Here is a 27323-nt window from a genome sequence, read left to right as displayed (position 1 = left end):
AGTATTTATTATCTGAGGGCAGACTAGTAATTTTCAGAACAGTACACTGTACCACACGGATCACTACAAATGCACAATGGGACAGCACAGTTTACCAAGGCACGAGATGTGAGTAACACACAGTGAACCATGATCATACAGTGACACAATAAGCCAAGTAGAGTATGGAGAACAACATTCATTTAGTATGAAAAGACCAGTTCACATTTCAAGCTTATTAATTTAATTTTCAAACTTTCCTGACTCAGTGTAATTTCTCCTTGGATGCATTAATAATTCTGGATAAAAGGGATATATAAGTAATTTCATGTCCAAGTGTTTACTAAATTGATATTCAAAAGTGCTATTTTCCCTGCAGCTCCTGGGCATGTTCAGTCTACATCCACCATCTGTCCGTGTAAGAAATAAACTGTCATTTATTTATACCTGATACTCATTATAATCATAATGCACATGTTGTTATGTGGCTTAGTAACCCTAAATGTTTATGCCAGCGGCGTAACAGGACTGCAGTGGGCCCTGTGCCGGGGCCTTGCCCTTGAGCGCATGGCATCATGACATTGCACTGAGAGGGCGGAGCTAACTGCAACAGGATGTGCAGCATTGTCTGGAGTGTTCTGAGGATGCTCCAAGCAGCTGTACAAACTGCAGTATGCCTACCTGCCAGCCAGTAATTGCCGTGATGCATCAACAGTGTTTCCCCCAGAGCCCTGTGCTCTATGCCAAGGCCGCTCGCACACCCCTAGTAACAGCCCTGGTTCATGCCCTTCTAACTAGGACTCCATCCTCCTTCATTGTTATTGGAAAAAAATAGGTTTTTAGTAAAGTTATGATACTAAATGAACACAAAACTATTTATATGCTAATACAGTCCTGGTTGGACACAATATGATACGAAATACTGTATATAACACTTCCCTGAACTCATTTGTTACATAGAAGAAAAGAGAGAGCACTGGTACATGAGACTGGATATTGTAAGAATTCAAAACACTTTATATAAACAAAATAATGCAATTTATTTATCTAGTCTAAAAGTCTGCACAAACCACACTTGGCAGATGATTAACCAAAGAACAAGTAATTCCCAAGTCTTATACAGTATGTATATAGAATTATAGACATTTGTAATCAGAGATGCATTTTTTATCATGAAAAGAATAAAAATATAGGTTCAACATAAATTGTACAATTGCTCCGTTTTAAATAGATGAACTGATTTATGGTGTTGTAGACCAAATAATACTGGATATCAGGCTCTATATAATAATCCGCTGCAGTCTGTCCCATCTCCAACATCTGCAGTGGGATCCGTGGCACACTGCAGAAGCCAGTAGCTCTCACTACTGTGAGCCATGGACAAACCTTAGCCACAGAGGATCAAGAGCCACTCTGTGGGCATCAGGAACAAATAAGAATTCAGCATACACACACCACACACACACACACACGAACACCATTAAGTTTTTTTTAACTGTATTGTATAAAAAAAAAATTCCAAAAATTTAGATTTTTTTTAAATGATCAAATTATATAAATTAAGGCTATATAACCCTTATTCAGAAGTATTTTATTAATAAATATGCATATTTGTGAATCAATTTATTCTGAATCAGGTTTAAATAGCTATTATTTACATAATTTGATAATAAAATTTGTACAAATTTTGAGGACATTTTTGCAAAAAATATATTATTAGGTTAAGTGGTTAAAAGATGTGCTGGAATGCATAAATCAAAACAGCCAGTACTGCATTATATATAATGTCTCCAGTTGTTATACTGTATGGATGACATTATGGACTAGGGGGGAGATTCAATTAGCAGCGGTAATTTAGCACTGGCTAATTGATTGCAGTGGGCTATTCCATTAGCTCCACTTAATGATGATTATTTTTCAAGCCTAATGAGACCCGTAAAGAAATCCCCAATAACTGTCCTGTTCTTAGATGATAATAACTACACTCTCTGGCTGCCCCTTCCGGGAGCCAGTTAATGCAATAATCTGTGAACTTTTCATGAATTCATTGTGTTAATGCCCGATAACCAGTGATAACGACCGTTAACATATTCATTTAACAGGTGTTAACACAGGTATCATGGGAAAAAAGGGAGCCTAATTTAATAACTCGAGGTTACCTCCCCTTTTCACCAACGATTATTTATCGGGGCTAATTGATTCTCCCCCTAGGAATGTGACTAGTTTTGGCACCATTCAGTTGCATTCTACTAATACTGGTAACCAATCCAGTATATACAAAAAAAATTAATGCAAAAATAATAGTAATAATCTGCTTGTACTTATATACATTATCTGTTTTTGAAGAACCTTTATTGTCTCCTGATTGTCAGATATGCAATACTATAACTTTTATTGGAATTCTTGTTGGAGTACAAGATCCATGACACACAGGCACTTGGGGGTATATTTCAGGCTTGCCGACTTTCTGGCTGCCCCTTCCGGGAGCGAGCAGTCAGATTGGCATGACAGGGGGGCATGGCCAGCTCAAGGAGGTGGGGCCAGCCGAGCTGTGAGTATTTGTGGGCGGAGCCACACAATCACGGCAATTTGGCCCCGCACCCGCTACACAATGCCGATATTACAGGCATTGTGAAGCAGGGGGCGGGGTATAATGACGCGATTCAGCACTAATCACGTCACCGCCCCCCCCGCTTTGGGGGATTCAGAGGTACTTGCAGAGGGGATAGAAGGGGTAGGCGGCAGCCAGGAGGATTGCCTGCCTTCCCAGGAGGTCAGGAGCGGCACCCGATTTTCGGGAGGCTCCCGACCAAATTGGAAGGGTAGGCTAGTATGGTATATTAACTAAAGTGAGAGATTTTAGAAATGGAGATGTTGCCCATAGCAATCAATCAGATTCTACTTCGCATTTAACTATTACCTTCCAGAAGATAATATAGTCTGATTGGTTGCTATTGTAATACCCCGCTGTGTGAGGTATTACGTGTGACAGAGGTATTACATTTGACACAGTGCATCACACTACAATGCATGTCATTACTCAGGCAGGTCACTATCCCCAGCAGCCTCTGCAGCACATCAAGAGGTCAGGAGCATGTCACATGATCTATGTCAGGTGGTAAGGCCAGTGACAGTTGGAGCCTGTGGGAGTTGGTGGGGCAGTTGGAGAGCCGCTGTGAGAGAGACTGTGCTGCGCTGGTAGGATCCCCTGTCACCGCCATGCTGATGAGGTAGATTGGCTCTGTCAGGGAGGAGCTACTAGTGACCATCCCCTTTATCTTGCCTGATCCTGGAGTGTGGGACACCCATATAAGAGATAAGGTGGTGCTGGGTTAGGACTGCCCAGATCACTGAGATCCCGTCCAGTGCTGACCTGGCTCAGCTGGAGCAGACAGCAGGAGAGAATGTCAGTAACGTGACTGAGACTCACCACACGCCTGCAGAGCGCCTACACAGGAATACCCTCGTATATAGCCAGGATCCCCTCACCATCTTCATCAGCAGCTGTTGTACTGTTCTCTAATGACAGGGAAATCTTGCAGCAGTGTTAGACCTATTTATTTATGAGAAATTACACTGAGCCAGTGCAAACACTAAATAAATTAATACCCAGCGGTTACTAAAAAACCACATTGTACTCAAAGGATCCGTGAGAGAGGTAAAGACAGTACAGTACCATACAGTTACACATTCCTCACCTCATCCATTGAAGTAGTATGTAGTAAGCCAAGCATAGAACCATCATCCCTCCATGAAACCATTAGGAAACAAAATACCTTTTACTGGTTGATTGAGACTTCACCAAGGATATTGCGTCTCTCATTAACCCCTCACCCAAACTGCTGTACCAATTCCATGTGACTGGCATCAGTACCCCTTGGAGTACGTGCACCAACCTCAGCTGCAACGTTAATAAATACATTTCTGGGCTAGATTTAAACCACATATATAGATTTGATATGTGAAATGATAAAGTATAGGCCTTAGGAGTACTGTATATGGTAAGCTGGTTAACTGATAATAATGTACACCAATAAATGTTACTGAGTAGATGTTAAGTTGTATGTGTTTTATCTTGTTATATGGTAATATAACTGTGTATCTTGGAAAAGTTAATTGGTACCTTTGACCTTTTGGCCAAAGTGACAAATGTAAAAGTGACGTCCCAATTTCATACTAACTGGAATAAAAATATTGTTGGTCTCCTTCCTTCCTGTGTTATTTACTATGTAAGGGGTGGGAACTCCGCCTCTCTGCTGTGTGGTGAAATAAATAAAATAACCACTTGGAAGATCCAGCAGGTGAACAACAGGGTTCAATGACACCCCATCACTCCCAGCGGGAGTATGCTGTGAATAGCCATGGAAATTGTTACACGGTTGTTACACTATGGGCAACATCTCCAATTCTAAAAAACTCTCACTTTAGTAAATATACCCCTTGGGGTCTTAGATCCATGATACACTAACATTTGAGACCAGAGCTAATAGAAAAAGGTTGAGCATCACAAATTTAAATGACTTAGAGTAACAAAACAAGGAAAGGTGGTACAGTACATTTCATCTAGTACAACAACATGCCAATAGTAGTTTGTGCATAGATTTCCTTAACGGGAAGTAGTGTACACCATTATGAAAACATAAAAATACATTAGAAAAAAAGGACATCTCAGTTTAGATTCCTATCACATTCAAGTTTTTGAGCATTGCAGCTGAACACTTTTACAGTCTCTTAGGGGACAATTATCTACAACCTGTCCAGCAGCATAATTGGATGCAGGCTAATGAAAGGATGAATGTAGTAACAATAAGTGGCTGCTTTAAAGTCTCTCAGGCAAGTGTGGTCACTCAGAAGGCAGAATATTCTTTTCAATGTGCAGTGAAAATGCCGTCATCCATTTATAAGTACAGGCAGATTTAAACATTCAATATTTATAGTGTTTCCTCTCCATTGTACACTCTATAATTTTGGGTTGACTTTTTGCATCTGAAAGAAAGAATAATATTTTAAATAGCAGTAATATTAATAATAATTTTATTTACAGTATATAGCGCTTTTCTCCCATAGGACTCAAAGTCGCTTTACAGACATAAAAAAACATGGTACATTGTACCAGTGGCGTAACTATAAATTTTGCTCCCCCAAGCCAAAAAAGTTTCAGGCGCCGCCCCCCCCCCCCGCCCATAGATCAAACACACCAAAAGACGACGTTTAAGATGTGTGGTTACATGATACAGCAACGTGCCTCACACAATATGACACACTAAGTAATGCCACTTATAACACAGTGTGCCACAACGGAACGCCCCTTACAACACATTATGCCACACCGGAATGCCCCTTACAACACATTATGCCACACAGCAATGCCCCTTACACATGCCACACAATAATGCCACGTATAACACATAATGACATACAGTAAAACCCTTATAACAAATTTATGCCATGCTGTAATGCCCCTATTTCACATTATGCCACATTGTAATGCCACATACAACACATTATGCCACACAGTAATGCCACATACAACACATTATGCCACACAGTAATGCCCCTAATAGCACATTGTGCACACAGTAATGCCAAATACACATTATGCCAAACAGTAATGCCCATTACATCCCACCCTGACAAATCTACTTCACCAACCCTCCTCTCTGCTCCTGCCAGTCTGTCACCTCAGCTCAGGACAGGTTGCACAGTTTTTATGTCCGTGTAGAACCAGATTATTGGGAACATAGTTTATAACCTGTAAACTGTGTGTATCAAGTTAGTGCCCCTTATACAGTGCCCCCTGTAGTTGTGCCCCAAAATTCAGTGCCCCCTATACTAGTGCCCCTTATGCAATGCCCCCTGTAATAGTGCCCCTTATGCAATGTCCCCTGTAGTAGTGCCCATTATGCAGGGCCCCCTTTAGTTGTGCCCATTAAAGTAGTGTCCCCTGTAGTTGTGCCCCATATGCAATGCCCCCTATACTAGTGCCTCTTATGAATGCCCCCTGTAGTAGTGCCCATTATGCAGGGCCCCCTGTAATTGTGCCCTTTAAAGTAGTGCCCGCTGTAGTTGTGCCCATATGCAGTGCCCCTTGTAGTTGCACCCCTTCAAGTACTGCCCTTTGTAGTTGTGCCCATATGCAGTGCCCCCTATAGTTGTGCCCCTTCAAGTAGTGCCCCCTGTAGTTGTGCCCTTTCCAGTAGTTGCCCCTTGTAGTTGTGCCCAGTAGTTGCCCCCTGTAGTTGCCCTCAGTAGTGAGCCCCCTGTAGTTGCCCCCAGTAGTGAGCCCCCTGTGGTTGCCCCCAGTAGTGAGCCCCCTGTAGTTGCCCCCTGTAGTGAGCCCCCTGTAGTTGCCCCCGGTAGTGAGCCCCCTGTAGTTGCCCCCAGTAGTTAGCCCTCTGTAGTTGCTCCCCCCCACGTGCACACAAACACACGCAAAAAAAAATGAAACACTTACCTTTATCCCCACTCCAGTGCTGCCGCCGCCCATACCCCGGCGTCCGCTCCTCGGCACTATGGGAGTGACATCATGACATCACTCCTATAGTGCTCTGCGGGACCCGGAAGACGGAGCTCACTCCTGAGCTCCGTCCCTGGCATCAGCTCCTCGGCACTATGTGAGTGACGTCATGACGTCACTCCCATAGTGCTCTGCGGGACCCGGAAGACGGAGCTCTCTCCTGAGCTCTGTCCCCGGTGTCCGCTCCTCGGCACTATGGGACTGACATCATGGTGTCACTCCCATAGTGCCCTGCGGGACCCGGAAGACGGAGGGAGCTCCATCCTCTGGCTGCCGCCGATGGTTTGAATAGGAGCCGGGCGCCTCAGAGAGGACCTATGTTTTCCCCCTCACACATTTAATTTTGGAGCATGTGCCCATGAATGCCATTTCGGCAGTGATGTTGGTGGTCACAGAACGATGCATCACTGCTGGGGGGCTGGATCAGGCGGACATGTGCAGAACGGATTTTCTCATTACCACCTGCGGGGACGCAGTGGTTGGCATGAGTGTTGGAGATTTTGTCAGTTTATTCATCCAACATTCCAGAAAAAAATGTCTACAATTATGAGAAGTTCACTTCTTTTGATTTGATCTTATATTCATCTCTCCAAATATAATTAATCTTTTCAGGTGTGATGTCTCTACTTTCCAAACAAAACTTATCTTTTACAGGAGTGACAGCTCTACTCTTCCAATATGACTATTCTTTTACAGGAGTGACAGCTCTACTCTTCCAATATGGCCTATCTTTTACAGGAGTGACAGCTCTACTCTTCCAATATGACTAATCTTTTACAGGAGTGACATATCTACTCTCCCAATATAATGTATACTTTCCAGGAGTGACATCTCTACTCTCCCAATATAACATATATTTTACAGGAGTGACATCTCTACTCTCCCAATATAACATCGTTTACAGGAGTGACAGCTCTACTCTTCTAATATGACTGCTCTTTTGCAGGAGTGACATCTCTACTCTCCCAATATAACGTATATTTTACAAGCAGTGACATCTTTACTCTCCAAATATAATGTATCTTTTACAGGAGTGACAGCTCTACCCTCCCAATTTTTACAGGAGTTACAGTTCTACTCTTTTAATATGACTGCTCTTTTACAAGAGTGACATCTCTACTCTCCAAATGCAAAGTATCTTTTACAGGAGTAAAAGCTATGCTCTCCAAATATACAGTAAGTAATCTTTTACAGGAGTGTCAGCTCTACTCTCGAGATATATCAAATCTTTTACTGGAGTGACAGCTCTACTCTCCCAATATGACTAATCTTTTACAGGAGTGACATATCTACTCTCCCAATATAATGTATACTTTCCAGGAGTGACAGCTTTACTCTCCCAATATGACTAATATTTTACAGGAGTGACAGCTCAACTCTCCCAAAATAACTACTCTTTTATAGGAGTGACAGCTTTACTCTCCCAATATGACTAATATTTTACAGGAGTGACATCTGTACTCTCCCAATATAACATATCTTTTACAGGAGTGACATCACTACTCTCCCAATATAACATATATTTTACAAGCAGTGACATCTCTACTCTCCAAATATAATGTATCTTTTACAGGAGTGACAGCTCTACCCTCCCAATTTTTACAGGAGTTACAGTTCTACTCTTTTAATATGACTGCTCTTTTACAAGAGTGACATCTCTACTGTCCAAATGCAAAGTATCTTTTACAGGAGTAAAAGCTATGCTCTCCAAATATACAGTAAGTAATATTTTACAGGAGTGTCAGCTCTACTCTCGAGATATATCAAATCTTTTACTGGAGTGACAGCTCTACTCTCCCAATATGACTAATCTTTTACAGGAGTGACATATCTACTCTCCCAATATAATGTATACTTTCCAGGAGTGACATCTCTACTCTCCCAATATAACATATATTTTACAGGAGTGACATCTCTACTCTCCCAATATAACATCTTTTACAGGAGTGACAACTCTACTCTTCTAATATGACTGCTCTTTTGCAGGAGTGACATCTCTACTCTCCAGATATAACAAATCTTTTAGAGGAGTGACAGCTCTACTCTCCCAATGTGGCTAATCTTTTACAGGAGTAACAGCTATACTCTCCCAATATGACTAATATTTTACAGAATTGACAGCTCTACTTTCCAAATATATAGTAAGTAATATTTTACAGGAGTGACAACTCTACTCTCCAGATATAACAAATATTTTACAGGAGTGACAGCTCTACTATCCCAATATGACTAATATTTTACAGGAGTGACAGCTCTACTCTCCCAATATGACTAATCTTTAATAGGAGTGACAGCTTGACTCTCCAAATATGACTAATCTTTTACAGAAGTAACAGCTCTACTCTCCCAATATGACTAATCTATTTTAGGAGTTACAGCTCTACTCTCCCAATATGACTAATCTTGTATAGGAGTTACATCTCTACTCTCCCAATATGACTAATCTTTTACAGGAGTGACAGCTCTACTCTTCCAATATGACTAGTCATTTATAGGAGTTACATCTCTACTCTCCCAATATGACTAATCTTGTATAGGAGTTACAGCTCTACTCTCCCAATATGACTAATCTTGTACAGGAGTTACATCTCTACTCTCCCAATATGACTAAACTTGTATAGGAGTTACAGCTCTACTCTCCCAATATGACTAAACTTGTATAGGAGTTACATCTCTACTCTCCCAATATGACTAAACTTGTATAGGAGTTACAGCTCTACTCTCCCAATATGACTAATCATTTATAGGAGTTACATCTCTACTCTCGCAATATGACTAAACTTGTATAGGAGTTACATCTCTACTCTCCCAATATGACTAATCTTGTACAGGAGTTACATCTCTACTCTCCCAATATGACTAATCTTTTACAGGAGTGACAGCTCTACTCTTCCAATATGACTAGTCATTTATAGGAGTTACATCTCTACTCTCCCAATATGACTAAACTTTTACAGGAGTAACAACTCTACTCTCCCAATATGAGTAATCTTTAATAGGATTGACAGCTTGACTCTCCAAATATGACTAATCTTTTACAGAAGTAACAGCTCTACTCACCCAATATGACTAATCTTTTACAGGATTGACAGCTTGACTCTCCAAATAAAACTTATCTTTTACAGTAGAGACATCTCTACTCTCAAAATATAACATATCCTTTACAGGAGGTAAATCTCTACTCTCCCAATATGACTTATCTTTTACAGGAGTTATAGCTTTACTCTTCTAATATGACTGATCTTTTACAAGAGAGACATCTCTACTCTCCCAATGTACAGCAACATATCTTTTGCAAGAGTAAAAGCTCTAATCTCCAAATATGACAATTTTTTGGACAGCTCTACTTTCCCAATAAATGTAATATTTTACAGAGTTGACATCCCTACTCTACAAATATAAATAATCATTACACAGGAATAATAACTCTACTCTCCTATTATTATAATATATAATTTATAGGAACGATACCTCTACTGTAAAAGTATAACTAATCTTTCACAAGAGTGACAACTATACTATTGTTAGCATCAGTAGATAATTGCATTTGTCTTCTGGACGTTTCAGACTCTCTTCAGTTGCCTTGTCACTGGTGTTTTCTGTTTTGTGTACTGTGCGACCTGGATGCTTGAAGTCACATGTCCTTTATATACTTTTTAATTGTCTGAGAGCTGATTTCATTCTGGTCACTAATTGACACCAGCCATTTTGGGGTATATTTAAAGTGTGGGTTTTTAGAAGTGGAGTTGTTGCCCATGGCAACCAATCAGATTCTCACCACTATCTTCTAGAAGGTGCTAGATAAATGATAAGTAGAATCTGATTGGTTGCTATGGGCAACACCTCCACTTCTAAAAACCTGCAGTTTAGTAAATATACCTCCTGGGGACAACCAAGTACTGACAAACACTTAGGGGTCAATCCTATATTGTGCGAACGGTACCAGTTGCCGTTGCAATGGTGTTAAAACGCAGACAACAGACCGGCACCTCGCAGCCTTTGTGGCCCGCTCTGAGCCCGAATTCAGCGAATCCAGGCTGCCGTAAAGTGCGCCCATTGCCGTGATGACTCTCGCCGGCGAGACCATTGAGGCTAATGGGATTGACCCCATAGCATTTATTGGGAATGGGGCTTGCTATAGTTGCATTCCCAATTAAATTGCTTTTAATGTATATCTTGTGTATGAGTTTCAAAACATTATAACTAACCTAAAACACATTGTGAGGTATTACCATCAAGATAGTCCACTGACACCAGCGCAAGATTTGGCCAACCAGCTTCAAGAAAGTATTTCATAACTTCAGGGGCAGTTGCAAGTTGTACTTCATATTAGGACCACATTCCTGAGATTCAGAACAACATGTGGGGATAAATATTTCTCTCCTCCATACAGTTCTATGCTGGTATCCATATAAGCCATTTTTTTCAGACCTTGGGCCTTTTGCATGATGATCCTACTAAGGAGATCATTTGCATTGCCTGAGACAGCAACACTGCACAATAGAAGTCTATTGCACATAATTCCTTTGCTAGGCTTCATATTCCGAACTAAAATACCCAGCATGCTATCGTCAATTTAAATTTTTTAGATATTTAAGACTCTACAAGCAAGAGAAAGATGCTCTGGTCTGGTATATGGTCACAAATTCATTGAAATTTCTGATGTATTTGTCTATTAAGATTGATAATTGGTTTAGAAAAGAAAACAAGAAAAGTAATTTGTTTCACAATCTGCTCCTCATTTTCTTTGTCAGACAAAGTCTAAAGACCCGGAAACTGGTAATAGTTTTTTTGCAGCTTACTTCTGAAGAGAGGACTGGATGACATACTGAAGATTGTGTATTGATCGCAGTTGAAAATGGCAATTTGTCCAGTCTTGTTACAACAAGACAGGAAACTACTATACTTAGATGAGAAGAGATAAGTTAATCTAGGCCAGGGGTCTTCAAACTTGGCCCTCCAGCTGCTGTGGAACTACACATCCCAGCATGCACTGCCACCTTTTTGATATAACAGCATGCTAAAACTATGTGCAGTGCATGCTGGGATGTGTAGTTCCACAGCATCTGGAGGGCCAAGTTTGAAGACCCCTGATCTAGGCAATATAACATAACTACTTATATGTAAAGAGCCCCTCCAACGATATGACAGAATCTCTTTGGGTTCTGCTTTTAAGGATATTCTTGCTTTTGTGGACAGTGGGTTGGGCAGGAATTTCTTGGATGTGTCTTTGCCCCTGAAGATGGGTCTCATGAGAACTATAAGTGAAAACTTTACTCATGTCACCATTATCAGAGCTTCTATTTGTATTTAATTTGATGCTGAACTATTTAGTAAAATGGCTAATTTTATTCTATTATCCAAACTTTCTTCAGCTAAAGCCAATGCTCCACTTTATGTACATCACAATTCAGTCTACACAGGATACCCAGTAATATTGTTTCTGACAGAGCTATTTTTGGACATTTAATTGAATTCTTCCATATACAACTGGCCGGGTTGGGGACGGGATCCCGGCTGTCAGGATGCCGGTGGCCCAAAGGTAAGTAGCCTTCTTAGTACAAACTTCTTTGATCTTTACAAATTCCCAGAACTTTTCATTCTTCTTGTTACACAGCGGATGTGTGAAATTATGCAAAAGTCACAGGAGGTCTCTTATGTAAAAAGACGACCATTGCCGGCTTCTCTGATCCAATGCGGCATCCAAAGAAGCAACCATTGGATCAACTGCATGATAATCTGACATCTCAATAACCTTAAGGTTACTCAGGATGTCCGGTGAAACAATGCTATCAGTGCCAGTGGCTTCTGCATGCCCAGAAAACGAGGCCCACACACCCATCTTTCTGCAACACTGGCCATAGCCTGGTGCGCACACAGGGGGGGGTTACCTAGTACCTAGAAAAACCCTGCCTGCCGATCCATCGCCATGCAGCTTAACAATAAGGCACCCAGCGGTGCTGGGAGTGGACTTAAGTCTGTTTAAGTTTGGCCACTGGCGCCGATCGTGCGAGCCAACCACGGTACCATATTCAAAATACCACCGGGGATCCAGATGGGAAGGGAGCACTCTTCAGCACGCCGCTGCAGCAAGTCGAGTGCTGAGGGGTGGGGCTGTGTGCAGATATTCTTGTGAAGGGGCTGTGTGTATGTAGATCAGATGGTGAGGGGCTGTGTGTACTGTGTATGCAGATCCAATGGTCAGGGACTGTGTGTACTGTGTATGCAGATGGTGAGGTGCTGTGTTTGGAGCTGTGTGTACATATGGTGAGTGGCTGTGTGTACAGTGAGGGGCTGTATGTATATATGGTGAGGGGTATGTGTGTACATGTGATGAGGGGCTGTGTGTGTACATATAGCGAGGGCTGTGTGTGTAAATATGGTGAGGGGCTGTGTGTGTACAGATGATGAGGGCTAGTTGACAGATGATGAGGGGCTGTGTGTGTATAGATAAGGGGAACGGAGTGCTGTGGTGAGTGCTGAGGGGAGGGGTGGCGTGGCATGAGGTGTGGTGAGGGGAGGAGAAATGAGCACTGCAGTGAGGTGAGTGGTTTGAGGAGAGGTGAGTGGTCATGTGAGGAGAGGTGTGCTGCTCTGAGGGGAAGGGAGGTCTGAGGAGAAGTGAGTGCTACAGTGAGATGAGTGGTGTGAGAGGTGAGTGGTCATGTGAGGAGATATGAGTTGCTGTGAGGGGAAAGGAGGTGTGAGAAGAAGTGAGTGCTGTGGGGAGGGTAAGTGTGAGGAGAGGTGAGTGCTGTGGGGAGGGGATGTGTGAGGAGAGTTGAGCGCTGTGGGGAGGGGAGGTGTGAGGAGAGTTGAGCGCTTTGGGGAGTGGAGGTGTAAGGAGAGGTGATTGCTGAGGGGAGTAGAGGTGGTGTGAGGGGTGGGGAGTGCTGTGGGGAGGAGAAGTGAGGGGAGTGCTGCAGTGAGGAGAGGTATGTGCTGTGAAGGGAGAGGAGCAGAGAGGGAGAAAAGAAGACCTCCAGAAGAAAAGAACAAAGTAGAGCTGGCCACGGAATAAGAGGAGGCGCCGCTGGCCAGGACGGACCAGCAGCAAGAAGCTGAGGATCAAGAAGCTGAGGACCGGAGAGTGCTGCAGTGGTGGAAAGGAAAAGACCTAAATGAAGCTCCCCACTGTAGCCTTTCCCAGAGCCATGGTAGGCAGCTTCGCCCACTTTCACTTATTTAATCCTCCCTAGACCACCAGGGTTGTTGAACACTAAGCCCATGGGCCCAGTCAGTCCTCAGGCTTTTGTGCTTGTTAAGCGGGCAAAGAGCTGATGCCCTTGCCCAGGTCACTGTCCTTATTTTGAAGTGGGGGCATGGAAATATCAGGGGGGTTCAAGATTTGGGCCTACCTGACTGATATTTCCATACCCCCACTTCAAAATTTCCACTCCAAACACTATATATACCTGCAGCAGGGTGTCGATAGCCACTCAGTCCATGTAATAGAATATGGGTTATTCCTCAATGAAAACCAATATGTGAATGTACTCAAGCTACCATCATCAAGATTTTCTGGATTACAGTTTAATTGGGACTATAGAGGAATCCTCCCCCTTCCCCCCCCTTCTTTTCCAACTATGGATTTCTCCTAGAGCCTACTTATGAACTAATTACCATTATCATCATGTCCTATATACCACCCTTATATCTCAAAAGTCGTTCCTCTCCATCTGTTCACCACTCTGGATCACCACTATAGAGTTGTTCTATATATATAATTTTTTTCTCTATGCATCATATCAATCTTGTGCAGTAATATTTTATTATACACTTCCTCAAAAATAATAACTAGGAAGAAAGATATATTTATATACTTTTAACATGTCTGCTAAAACTCTCCCCTCTTTCTGTCACAAACAATAGCCGTGCTTGGACTACGCCAAGATGGTGAATACGCTGCCATAGTAACCACAGACGCGGACGCCACAAGAGACAGAGAGCAAAAGAGATTTGGCATTCCAAACCATCCACGCACACACACTAAGATGTTCTCCGCACAAGGAGCAAAGCGTCATACCCTTAAAGGAACAACATGAGCAAGCAGATATGGCGTCAACGCCGTGCGGAAGCGCCTCCGGGAAGGGCGGAAGACGGTAAGCGCAGAGAAAGGAGAGCTTTTTGGACATCAAGTACTTGAGACATCCCTGAATTTTTGCATTACTATTTAGGGACACCTAGTATTTCAGAGGGAGCGTATATAGAGTCCCCGGCATTGTATGGATGGCGTTTCAGTTTGGAATTAAAGGACACCATCCCGGATGTGTAAACCGGAAGTGATGTCACAAATGATCCAAACGAGGCAAATTGAGTCCTGATTGAAATGGGGTATAAAGAGCGGTCACCCCAGACTAACAGCACCCTTTGATGAAGTCCCCAGTGGTTGAAACGCGTTGGAAAGCTGCCTGTTGCTTTATGAACTACTAAAGATAAGCACCTTATGAATTTCAGAGAACTTTCTTTACCTTGTACTTTTTAGAGTGTTTTTAAAAGATTTTTAAGAACATCTATTGAAGCTCTGGCTATTATATTTTATGTGTATTCTCCTGTGCTTTTAAACACATCTGACTTATGTATTTTACTAAAATTGATTCAAGATCAGTTTTTAAATATTTATTAGCACTTTGCACTTTGTAAAATTCACTTGTTGTACTTGCTAAGACCGAAAAGGGTCATTGCTAGAGCCTCTTGGTAACACGCACAGGCTCAGCAGTCTATGCTTAAGTATTTGTCTGTTTGTTGTATTTAATAAATTGTTATAATTTTTCACCCATATTTATTTATTTATCACATTGATGATATACTTGTATCTTTTATAAACACACTGGATTGTATTAGCTATGTCAGTTGCTAAATACCTTGTACACCTACACACACACATATATATATATATATATATATATATATTCAACAGACAGGGTGCAAATCATAAAATCTAAGCATAGCTCAGTCTCATACATTCAGAAAAAAAGATAGTATTTAGTATTTAAATTAATTGTGGATCTGTCATAAATATGCCCCTCCTGATGAAAAGCTATTTCATTATTTTGTTAATTTTCCATTAAATGTAGAATAAAAAGTTACAGAAATGTACGAGTATGTGATATGCATAATGTTTGTGTATTTTGTCTAGAATTTCCTAGTAGAGTCAAGATTTTTTTGCATCCAAAAATGGCATTGACTAACTTAAAATGGGCTTAGACCTGTCTAAAGTGGAAATTCTTTGTGACTGATTTGCCCCAAATTTTCAATTGGGAATATTGTCAGGTAAGTTTTTAGTCCATAGTCTACTAATTATGTAATGTATTTTACAACTCTCAACTTATGGTTTATTACTACACTGTAAATCTCATATTAACCTTTGATTCCACAAACACATTCCACAATAAATGAAGTTTTTTACTGACTTCAGAAAAATGTGTGAAAGGTTATCCCAACAGAATGTAAGCGTCTACTATCGTTCATGATTTCTGCTGAACACTATAAACTACAATTGGCATTAGAAAAAAAGAATTATGAGCAAATGTTTTTTGAAGTATCTGTGGTGAATTCTTCCATACAGTGGCAGGTGGAGAGTTTGACTGGGGCGGTACACCTGTCAAACCGTAACGCAGGTGTCCTAAGGCGAGCTCAGGGAGGACAATATCATTCTCAGGATCATGAGAATAGCAAAGTCTACCTAATATCAATGTGCAGACATAATTAATTTCACAGAGCGTTTTTGTTTAAATAGAGTGCAGTCATAACACTGTATATTACTACATATAATACACAGAAGTCATATACCAATGTGCCAAATATTCTAAAATCTATAGAAAGAGAATCATCGCATTTATTAATTTACTAGGCAGGACACACTGCACTCACATGGACCAGGATCATGGTCGTTCTTACGATAAATCAATATCCACCCTCAAACACTCTTAACTGTTGTTTAGTGTTGTTCTAATTTCAGAATATTTCAGATGAACCCCATTAGGTTTTAATTTCTCATGATTTTTTCCCAAATGGGCTACACCAAAATCATTCACCCAACCCTCCCTCAAGTGGATTCCCCCAACCACCCCGGTTTCATAGGTTTTGTTTTTGAATTTTCTTTCTCAGGACCTTGTTAGAAGATAACTCTGTTGTCTCATCACTATGGCTTTAAAGACCTTGTCACTCAGTGTCAACTGACTGAACTACCCCAGAGAAAAGTATGTTGGTCTTGGGAGTTTGCCCAGACATAAGAGGAGATACACTAGGTTCAAAATTCTTGAGCATCTCTAGTTGTGACAATTATAGTCTGGCTCTCAAAAGTCATGTAGAAGCATTCACTTTCTGGCTGGGGCTGTGATAAGGGATCACCTGAAGAAAATGTTATTGTTGCGATAACCTTTAACTGTCACAATTTATCAATAAATCACACCTTGGTGATACTGGCCTGGAGAGGTAAGGGTTAACTCACCAGATCTCAGGGATTGTCTCTGCAGATATGCCCATGTGTGAGTGGCTGAACCAGCTCATGCAGGTGCACTGAAACTCAGTGTCAGACTGGGGCATGTAGGGCCCACCAGGGGAATCAGTGGTAGGGGCCCATGCTTAAGGGGTGTGGTCATCCACCAGAGGGGGTGTGGCCAACCACCACAGATGCTTGGCTAACCATTCGGCATATCTTGTTGTAGTTTTTACAGAATGGAACCAAGCCTGCATGTTGATCAGTGGTCCTGCTCCACCAGGTAACCAATAGATTAACAATGTATAATTTGAGGTCTGAAACCTGACACCTAGAGTAGGGGGTGAGCCCACAGGCAGTGGGCCCACTGGGGATTTCTCCTAGACCCCTGTGTGCCAGTCCATCTCTGCTGAAAATGAATTGGATTTATTCCTATCTGTATAATGGGTACATAATGGTAGGCATAATACCACACACATGATGTTTGGCTTCTGCAAGATAATTCAGTTAGGACAACAGAGGATGGGCGGAAAGACCTATCACAGATATCTTGTAACTGTCGAATAGCACCACTGTACACCCAACTAAAACACACTTTGTAGCAACTAGACAGTATATTATATTTGAAAGTATTTTTCTTTTCATACCGTTTTTTCCTGTAGCACCAGATAAAGGCAATCAATCCACTTATCAACAATCCTACTGCTATTCCAATAGCAATATATGTTGCTTCCATTTCATTTCCATATGTTACTGCTAAAATGACGTGTTCACATCTTTCCCCTGTGAAGCCGTATGAACATCTAAGTAAAGGCACAGAACAGAAGTCTAAAAACACTTGGCGAGTAGTTTAATATGCTCTATAATATTTACAGTGCTATAATGATGTCAAATTAAAACACAACCCATAAACTCATATTATAGTGACAATATCAAGGGGGCGTATAATACCATTTAAAAAATCAATTTAAAGGACTTTTCTTGAGAGATTGGTATGCTGTTATAAATAGGGGTAAGGTAAGAGAGAGCACTATACAGTATATATATATCAGCAAGGAAATATTGTCATTTCAAGTACAGATATACTATAATGACCTTTCATAAAACTCTGTAAGCTCAATAGTGTATCATATACTGTACTTAACAGAAATATTGCACTCATTTGCCATCTCAGCATCATTTGGCATTGTTACAAAAACTTCTTGCTATCACTTTAATGAAGAAATTAGAATCTAATCTACTATAATATAAATTATAAGAAGTTACTTTCAAGTCCGTGAAGCTAATGATGAACCATGTATGTTTGTATTTATTCAAGTGTACCATATGTGGGCTATATACTCTTTCTATCCTGAGCTATCCTCTTAGCTATTTTAATATGCCACCATGTCTCCCTTCCTCAGACATTGTTACATTTATAATTAATTGTCAGCCAATTGCATTTTTAAAACACAAACCTTTTATCTATTCACTTACTCAACATCAGTAGTCTCTAATGAACTTACTCTCACCTCATCCAACACACTTAAATGTCAGCCTGCCAAAAGGTACTGGCTGCAGACACTGTTGAGAATATCATTTCAGTAAATTGTGTTATTTAACTGATTTATCTGTCCTATTTTATCTCACAGATAAAATGAGGTAATTCATTATATGCACATCTGTTTTTTGTTTTGTGTGTTTATATCTCATGTTGGGCATTGCATACTCAGCGGTGGTATTTAAATAAAAGTATACTAGTAATAGTAATATTATTTTATGATTTTAATATGACTCTTCCTTTAGAAGAGGTCTTCTACTTCATTTAGTTTGTAAATGTATTTACTATGCTTTACATCAAGAACGTGAAAGCAATAGACAGGGATGGCATGGGAAAGAGGTAAAGGCCCACATCAGGAGCTGTGATCTGACTGCTGGACGGAGGTTCATACTGTAGACTAAAGCCACACATCCACTAGACGAGCTGAAAATGACTGCACGATTACGACATTGTAATCGTGCAGTCGTTTGTCAGTCTGTGATGAGCCTGCACTGAACGAGCAGTCGTTCTGTGCAGGCTCATCAATCATCTGCAAACATGCTGAACCTGATGTTATCGTCAGGTTGTCCAGCTTGTTTGCACGATGATAGATGTCTTTGAACAGCCAGCGGGCACGCGCATAGCTGGTCATAATAGACATTTTAGTGAACGATCTTCAAATGATTAATGAACGATTGAACGATAACGACGTCGTTATCGTTCAATAGCTCAATTTAATCGCCTAGTGGATGGGCAGCATTAGGAACACAATTTGGCCCTGCAGATGGCAGTGACTCCTGCTGATCAGCGCACCCCTTGTTTGTAATATAAGATGGTACTAGATTATTTATAATATATAGACTCTGGATTTTCTGCATAATTATAGAAATAGCCACTATACTATAAATGGAACATATAGGTTAAGAAGGCGAGAGATTTTCTCCCCTAAACTACATGCCAAAAGCTTTCACAGTGAAAACCTATTTTTGTGAAAATTATTTATACTTTACATATAAATGTTTTGTAAGGAATGTTGCATAAAAATAGATGAACTGTGCACCAAAGGATGATATCATACACACGTTGGTCACATGGTAGCTATAAACTTTCTATTACATATCATCCACGCACATGACAGAGGAGAGGAATGTAAAATATGTAGATACACTCCTGTGACATGTGCCGACACAAAGGATCAATGACACTGACACAGAAGTACAGAGAGCAATCACTGGGAAGGACTGTCTGTAGCTGTATGTTTATGATCATATTGGGATCATTTATCTATGAATCTGTAAATGATAAGCTCCTGAGCCTTTCTGTGAATGTATACTGTAAAAGCACAAAACCACAGGCTGAGTTCTTATTACACAGGTCATGGAGTTCGTCCAAAGACAATTCTATTATCTTATTGTACATACAAGTATGGGATCTAGGGCCATATATAATTTGGAGGGAAAAGTCCGTTATCGGCGATAATTTATCACCGATGACGTCATTTTTGCCATTTTCACTTATCCCCATATTCATTTTCAAAGACTTGTCACAGGTGCGAAAAGTCTTTGTAAAAAAACGGGGATAAGTTTTCACCACTGTTTAGGTGACGAAGAAAAGTGCAGCATTGGGGTTTGGGGTGCAGAATAAAAATAAATAGCCTGCAGCCTTGAGAATGTCCCTTTAATGTAATCTGTGTCAAAAAAATTAAAACATTCCTCAGGACACCACAAAAAAAGTACGTTCATTTTGGGGGCAAAAAAAAAATGTTGGGGAACAAACTAGCGAAACAGCCCCAGGGGGTGTCCCCATGTATGCGGCAGGTGTTTTCTAGAGTGCGGGTGGTTGCGGCAGGTGTATTTTTGAATAATTTTTAAAAATCATTTTAGGGACTTAAAAATATGCTTGCACCCATTTTTATGTACCCCAAATTTGATGGGACTAGTTATTCCCCCCCCCCCCAAAAAAAAAGTGCTATTCTTCACCACTTCTTCACAGGTGCATTTATGCACCTTCCGCGGCTATTTAAAAACCCTGATTACCTTCAGCAGACCAAATCGGGGGTACCCATAGTGATCCCCTATGTCAGACCATCTTTGGGGGGTGACAGGCTGATTTCCCCAAAACTAACAGGACTTTACGATACTTACCTTTCCGCCGGGTCCCATTTTCGCCGGATCCTAATTGAATACGGGGATAAGCAGGCACACGCTGTTACTTTATCATGCAAAAAACGGCGATCATGGCGGAAAGTCTGACCTCTGACTTTTCACCTCAAATTGAATATGGCCCCTAGTATTGTAAACCCATTTTCCAGAAAACTAGCATATTCTAACAAACAAAAAGATAAATAATTGCTGCAGCAAAGGGATTATGTAAAATACACAGATATGATCAACAATAACTCCACCCTGTAGTCACTATGAGGAGCACTGCTAAACAACATACAGTGTAATGAGAACTAGTGTCAGAGTGGGGAATTATACATTATATTTTATAATTATATATTATAATAAAAGAAAAAAACATAATCATTCACTGTCTATACAATGTGAAGATATTTTACCACCACTTGTGTACTTTTTTATGGGATAATGTCAATTATTAGCATGTCATAGGTTATTACTGATCTATTGTATATTATGTGACATACAGTACCTGCATAATGGGGTATCAACAGCTTTATGAAAAACACAGCCCCCATTAATGCAAAAGCTGGCATATACTTCAGGGCATGGAAACTCCCTTTGAGACATGTTTTTCAATTCTCTAGCTAATGAAAAAGGAAACATCAGTAAAACATTGTTTGTATTAATACTTCAAACATTTTTTTCCATTTTACCTTCAAAATGATTATTATTATTCGATTTCTTTAATTCCATATGGGGTATATTTATTAAACATTCAAAGCCGCAGATTATCAGTGGCTTTGACCAATACTAGCAATACATGCAACACAAGCCTGATTTAGCATTTATTACTATTGCCATTTTAAATTCAGCAGTCAGAGCCACCAAGGATCTGTGTCATTGAAACTAAAGTTTGGAGTACTGATCAATGACGTTTTAATGGAATGTATTTGGGTTTGTGTTAAGTATAGGCTACCTGTGTACAGCATAGCTATTTGTAATCAGATTTAACAGACAGAAAACAAATCCAGCTGGCGAATGTATATTCCTTTGAAAGATAGTACACAGTACATTACATTATTTATGACCCATTTCTGATTGAATTGTGCTTCCACTGGGTTCCAGTTAATAGATAGACAGTAAAAAGGTCAACAATGTCTAGAGAGACAACAGATGTTAGACAGGCAATAGGTTGACTGGGACAAAAGGTCGACATGGACAAAGGGTTGACACAGATAAGATCGACATGGATGAAGGTTGACAGGTACAAAACTTGACAGGGTCAAAAGGTTGACACAAAAATGGTCAACACATTTTTTTGGGTTAGGCACTTACCGGTGGATTAGGCATGGGACAATTATGGTTAGGCCCCAAGGGGAGGGTTAGGATTAGAAAACAAAAAAACATGCCGCCCATTTTTGTGTTAACAATTTCTCCTCGTCGATCTACTGCCTGTCTAACATCTGTTGTCTATCTAGACCATAGGTTCTCAAACTCGGTCCTCAGGACCCCAAACAGTGCTTGTTTTCCAGGTCTCCTCCCAGAATCAGAAGTGAAATAATTATCTGCACCTTTGGATCTTTTAAAATGTGTAAGTGAGTAATGAATACACATGTGCACCTGCTGGGTGACTTGCAAAATGTGGCCTGTCCTGAGGACCGAGTTTGACAACCACTGATCCAGACATTGTCTATCTAATTCCTGTCTATCTTTTATACCAAAGCCCCATTGGGTTCCACCAAACCATGACAGCAGCCTACTTCTAAAATCAGTATATATATATCTATATATATATATATATATATAGTGACAAAAGCACTGGTAAGGTCATTCACAGGAGATATATTTGTCCCAGGTTTCTGACCAATATGTATAAAAATCTCAGGAACATGTCTGTGATTGCAAAACAGACTTGACAGTGTTTGGGCTTTAGCAAGAGCTGGATAGGGGTTCCTGGGGTTATGGATGGAGAATGAGGGCGGGCTCCATCCATTAGGCCCATTTCAGGTCTTTAGCCTGAGAACAGGCTAATTAGTACTTGCACATGTAAGAGGCTGATAAAGGTGTGTCAGGAGTTTTACTCAAGGTCTCACTACCTGAGGAAAGAGGCAGCAGGCCTGTTAACAGACATTTTGTTTTAAATGACCGTGAGTACTGTGTTTGCTGTGGGGGCATTAGATCCTAACAATGATGAAAGAGGGGACCTCAATGTTTAGTTAGAGCCCATTGAGTTAGGATTTTATTTTATGGGTTTTTTTGTGCTCAATAAACTAACTTCAGCTAATTTCATTGAAGCCCCGGACTGGTGTGCTGTGTCCTACTTGCTGCGTGTTTAGAAGTGCCCATCTACCCCAGGAAAGGGCACCCCTACCTTGATCGTATCACAATATACAGTGTATATATATATATATATATATATATATATATAGTGTATGATATATGTTTGCCAATGTACAGTAAGCATCCAGTTTGCTTAGGTGAACAAGGTATATCAATGTGATAGCAGCCACTAATGCAAAACTAGATTTGTAAATGTGAAGTCAAAATATACATTTCTAAATTGTTTAAATACTGTAAATCAAATGCTGCACAGTTGTAAACAATGTAAATCACTGACATCAAGTTACACTGAGCTCAGACTTTTCAATTCACTCATTCTATAAGCGGGTTTATTTGAAGCTGAGCTTTTTAAGCATTGAGAAAATGATTCTAAATTTTAAGCTTACTGCAGCTGAGTTGAAATCTCCACCATAATACAAACCTAAGAAAGTGTGCTTTAAAAAAATGATCTAAGTAAATGTAAAAAAATAGCACAGCAAATTAGAACATTCCTTAACACACAAAAACACACAATATTGTGTAATTTTTTTGGCCAATGGGAGAAAACCAGAGCACGAAACATGGGGATTACATAAAAAGTCCTCACAGACTTTCCTACCAGTGTGCCACAATGGAAAAATGGACGTGATGGAAAATATGAAGGTGTGGTTTGTCTAAAGTGAGTCTGGTCTTATAGAAAATGAAATATATGAATATTTTAATGTCATAGAATGATTTTCCATATAACATCTACAAGCCACATCTGACCAGTATTCAATGCAGAGATTATTCATGTGACTTCTATATAGTACTAATTTATAATTAGAATTATGATATAAAGAGCTTCCTAGTAACTGATATACAATACAGAGAGTGTTCTAGAGAGCACAATACCATATAGAGAGCATCTTAATGACTAATCTACAGTACATGTAGCATCTTAATAAACACTATGCAAAACACATAACATTATAGTGACCTCTAAACAATAGAGTGAGCATCTTTATAAATTGTATACAATAGAGATAACATCTTAATGATCATATACAAAGCAGAGAGCATTTTAATAAACAATTTACATTTAGAGAACATTCTAGTAACATTAACGTAAAACAGGGTGCAAAGACTGTTCTTGCCCCACCCGCCCCTGGTACTGGTTCATTCAATCAAAGTAATACCTGTGCCATTGGTGAGGTATGAAATGAACAGATGGGTATGGCATTGAGGGCAAGTGGGCAGTGTCAAACACCTACATGATAAAACAATGTTACTAAGGTCCCTACCACCTTACAAGCAAGCCAGATATCCTTGGTGTACTATTCTCCTGGGAATTTTGCACATCTCCCCCTAAACTGTGAGTCTCACAGAATTTCCGGTAGTGTATGCACCTAAGCTATAAGCATTATGTAATTTCAAGACCTTTAGTAAGGAGCTTCCAAGTGATGAGTTTATAACATGAAAGATTCCAGCTTATGTAAAATATAATTACTTATGAAACTTCATTTTATTGATTTTGGTATATTTTTAAAAACCTGTTGATGGGTCATGAACCCTGCTTAACCTTACAGAAAAAAACCCTGGTGCCACCAGAATTTTAAATTAATATTTAATTAATATGATAAATAAAAAAACATTATGTTTTTCAAAAATGTATTGCGGAGAGTTCAAAATGTACATTTGCTTTCCCTTTTTCCTAATGGGAAATATCCCCCCTTCCTGGTAGTTTGGGCCTTTAGTTTATTCCCACCATTAAGAGTCTATGTGTTTCTAAACAAGATTTGTTTGCTGGTTAATTGGAACGTCCTACTTTTAGACATAATAGATAAGAGAATATATTAAGAAATACCTTTTGTCAAACTTCTTTCATTACTTTCTGATAAAGGTGACATGGTGACTGAAGGATCCTCACTTAACACGGTTATCACTGCTTATTTTTTCATAGAATTCAAAAAGAAACACACAAGCATTACATTTAGATGATTAAAATAACAATGACAATGGTATATGTGTAATTAGAATTATTTACAGGGTGAAACATAATAGGCCTAAAATAGACTGAAACAACCCCTCCAGCTATACTTGAACTATAACTTACAGAGTGATGAGCAGTTGTAGAGCAACATCTGAGGCCACCTATCATGAGGAATTGTAATACCATTGTCAGGGGACATTAAGGGTCATTTATGAACCACCAAAAGTGCAAAACACCACTGCAAATTCTCTTTTTGTGATGTCACATGCCATTTTTCTTGCATAACTGAGCTTGGCTTTATGGGTAACATATTAATTTGTTGGTTAATGGAAGCATCTTTGGTGATGCAACAGTGTTCACTGGCCAATGGGAGGAGTTGGACAGATCAGGTGTGCAGAGTATGACGTAGAAGCGTAGAAGCGCAGAAGCGCGGTGCTCCTACTTTTGTACCAAAATGTTAAAAATGTTATTTAGCCCAGCAAAATAAAAGCTGGGAAAGTGTATAGTGTTTGTATCTATACTAACCTACTTTTCGCTGCTCTCCTTGGGTACCATGATCACGCCCCATCCCCCGCTGCAAAATTTAGCAATTGACGCCATTATAAAGCGGGGGGCACAATTCACAGCAAATAATGTCATCACAGCCTCATACCATCAAACTCACTGGGGAAGTGGGCAGGTTAGTCCTATACTTGTAATAGTATGCATTGTACACCTTCCACATGTACTGTATATTTCTATGTGCATGTTAACCACATAAAAAATTATAAAAATATAGAGAAAAGTAATATGTTGAATTCAGAATTCCCTTCACTCTCACTATTAATTCATGCCATAAATGAAGGTACTATCAGTTTCAAGTGTACCCGCAAACCTGAATGATGGCAATATGTATTAGATGACCAGCAACGGAAATCTCAGGTTTTCATCGCTTGTGGCAGCATTATGTACAGAAGCCACAGCCGCCACTGGGGAAATCTCTGATTTCTCCATGATCTGTCTTTGAATACATATGAGAGAAGCAGTAATAATAACCCTATTTTTAAGTGACAATGCAGAAAAATGGGGCTATCACCACGTCATACAGTGAGGAAAAAACACACATAAATAGAGTACTGGCTCATCTCTGGGGGTTAGAAGGGTCCATACAACATTTTGCTTTGGACACCCACTGACAACAACAGAGCAACAAAAAGTTAGATGAATCAGAATATTTGTTACAGAAATATAAAATGCTTTAACTCCCCAGTTTCCTCAATACTAAACAAATCAATACTTTTACTAAAACACAAGACATATATTCTAAATTGCAGATAATTGAAAGGGTAAAACTGGAAACCTACCCAATGTCAGTAATGAGAACAGAAAGCATAAAGCCATCGTGAAGCTCTCCTCAGTCTCCCTCTGAAGAATTAATAGAATGTTCAGGTGAAGTGTCTTCCCTGTCCCAGCCATTATATAGAACGATGAGTCACCTGACTTCTCAAACCAGTCACCACTGTCTTATTTGGCACCTGCTACAAAACTCCCTACGGTCATACAATTAACTACTTAAATAACTTGATCTGTCAAGAAGCACAGAAAACCTCCATTTTTAAACAAGTGGGTGTACTGAAACTTGCCAGGAATGTGTACAGTACTTTCTCTTTTTTCAAAAATGTATAAATATTTGTTGTATGTGAGACATCAAATAGTGTCATACAGAAACTTGGCCCACTCAGTTTGGTGTGTTGTCTGCTAAATGGTGAGATTATGTCACTGACATTTACAAATATCAATGTAAATATTTCCATTTTTCAAATACTTGAAATTATGTGAAATAAGGGGGCAGGTAGCAAGAAGGTAGAAGACACTGCTGAAAAAAATACCATATAGATTATGTCATGGAAAACATGAAACATTAAACACATCAGAGTATTACAATAAAACATCACTTAATTTAGGTTTCACTTCGACGGGGAACGTACAAAAATAAGCAATGTTTCTTACACGTGGACAAAAAACAATATAGGTGCGCCTTTCCCTTTAATCAGCAAATAAAACAAATTCAAAACTAACAGCTCCAACCACAGGGACTGCCACCTGCCAAAACAACAATCAATATAGAAAAAGTAGAGTGCTTGCTTGAAGAAGTGTACCACAAATTTAAACTGGAAACAGCCCCCAGTGTGCCAGGCCCAGGTTATGTGCTCCCTTTAGCAGACACAGTGAAGTGACTGTCCTACACTATAAAGGAACGCAAGGATGCTCACCGAGGACATATCATTTTATGCCTAATTATTAGGCACACACGGTACGCTTTGTAATTTAATATAAGTGTGCATCTGATTATATAACATACTATACTATAAGGCGCTCACTCTCACCTTTTGTATTTTCATAAAATTTTGGGACCGCACGACAACGATCCATTTGGAGAACTGTGAGCAGCCACCATGACAACGGGATTATAG

The 27323-nt window shown here is 40.0% G+C and overlaps 1 protein-coding gene across 2 annotated transcripts; it reads right to left on the bottom strand.

Moving 5' to 3' along the window:
- EPGN (epithelial mitogen) lies at positions 1-26285 on the bottom strand. 2 transcript variants are annotated; one of them, XM_088448898.1, is made up of 5 exons: positions 26214-26285; positions 24745-24822; positions 21109-21223; positions 17585-17740; positions 1-4965 (listed from the first exon to the last, which is right to left on the bottom strand). In XM_088448898.1, the coding sequence occupies exons 1-5, from the start codon at positions 26248-26250 to the stop codon at positions 4911-4913; spliced, it is 441 nt and encodes a 146-aa protein (XP_088305024.1). In that variant the 5' UTR covers positions 26251-26285; the 3' UTR covers positions 1-4910. The 2 variants fall into 2 exon arrangements, with proteins under 2 accessions (XP_088305024.1, XP_088305023.1); XM_088448897.1 differs by having other exon boundaries at positions 24745-24825; positions 26214-26283.
- Between the last annotated feature and the right edge of the window lie 1038 nt (positions 26286-27323).

The sequence above is a fragment of the Taudactylus pleione genome, unplaced genomic scaffold (genome assembly GCF_031769625.1).
Source record: "Taudactylus pleione unplaced genomic scaffold, aTauple2 ptg000471l, whole genome shotgun sequence".
Classification (NCBI taxonomy): domain Eukaryota; kingdom Metazoa; phylum Chordata; class Amphibia; order Anura; family Myobatrachidae; genus Taudactylus; species Taudactylus pleione.
This window is presented reverse-complemented; position numbering and strand designations above follow the sequence as displayed.

Bases quoted from the DNA above. Each gene is read 5' to 3' on its own strand.
- EPGN (XM_088448897.1), bottom strand. From the start codon at position 26,250: ATGGCTTTATGCTTTCTGTTCTCATTACTGACATTGG. The intron at 21,224-24,744 runs GTATTTCTTAAT...CTTTTTCATTAG, and splicing joins TGAAAGAAGTTTGACAAAAG to CTAGAGAATTGAAAAACATG. The intron at 4,966-17,584 runs GTATGAAAAGAA...TCTTTCTTTCAG, and splicing joins TGGTGCTACAGGAAAAAACG to ATGCAAAAAGTCAACCCAAA.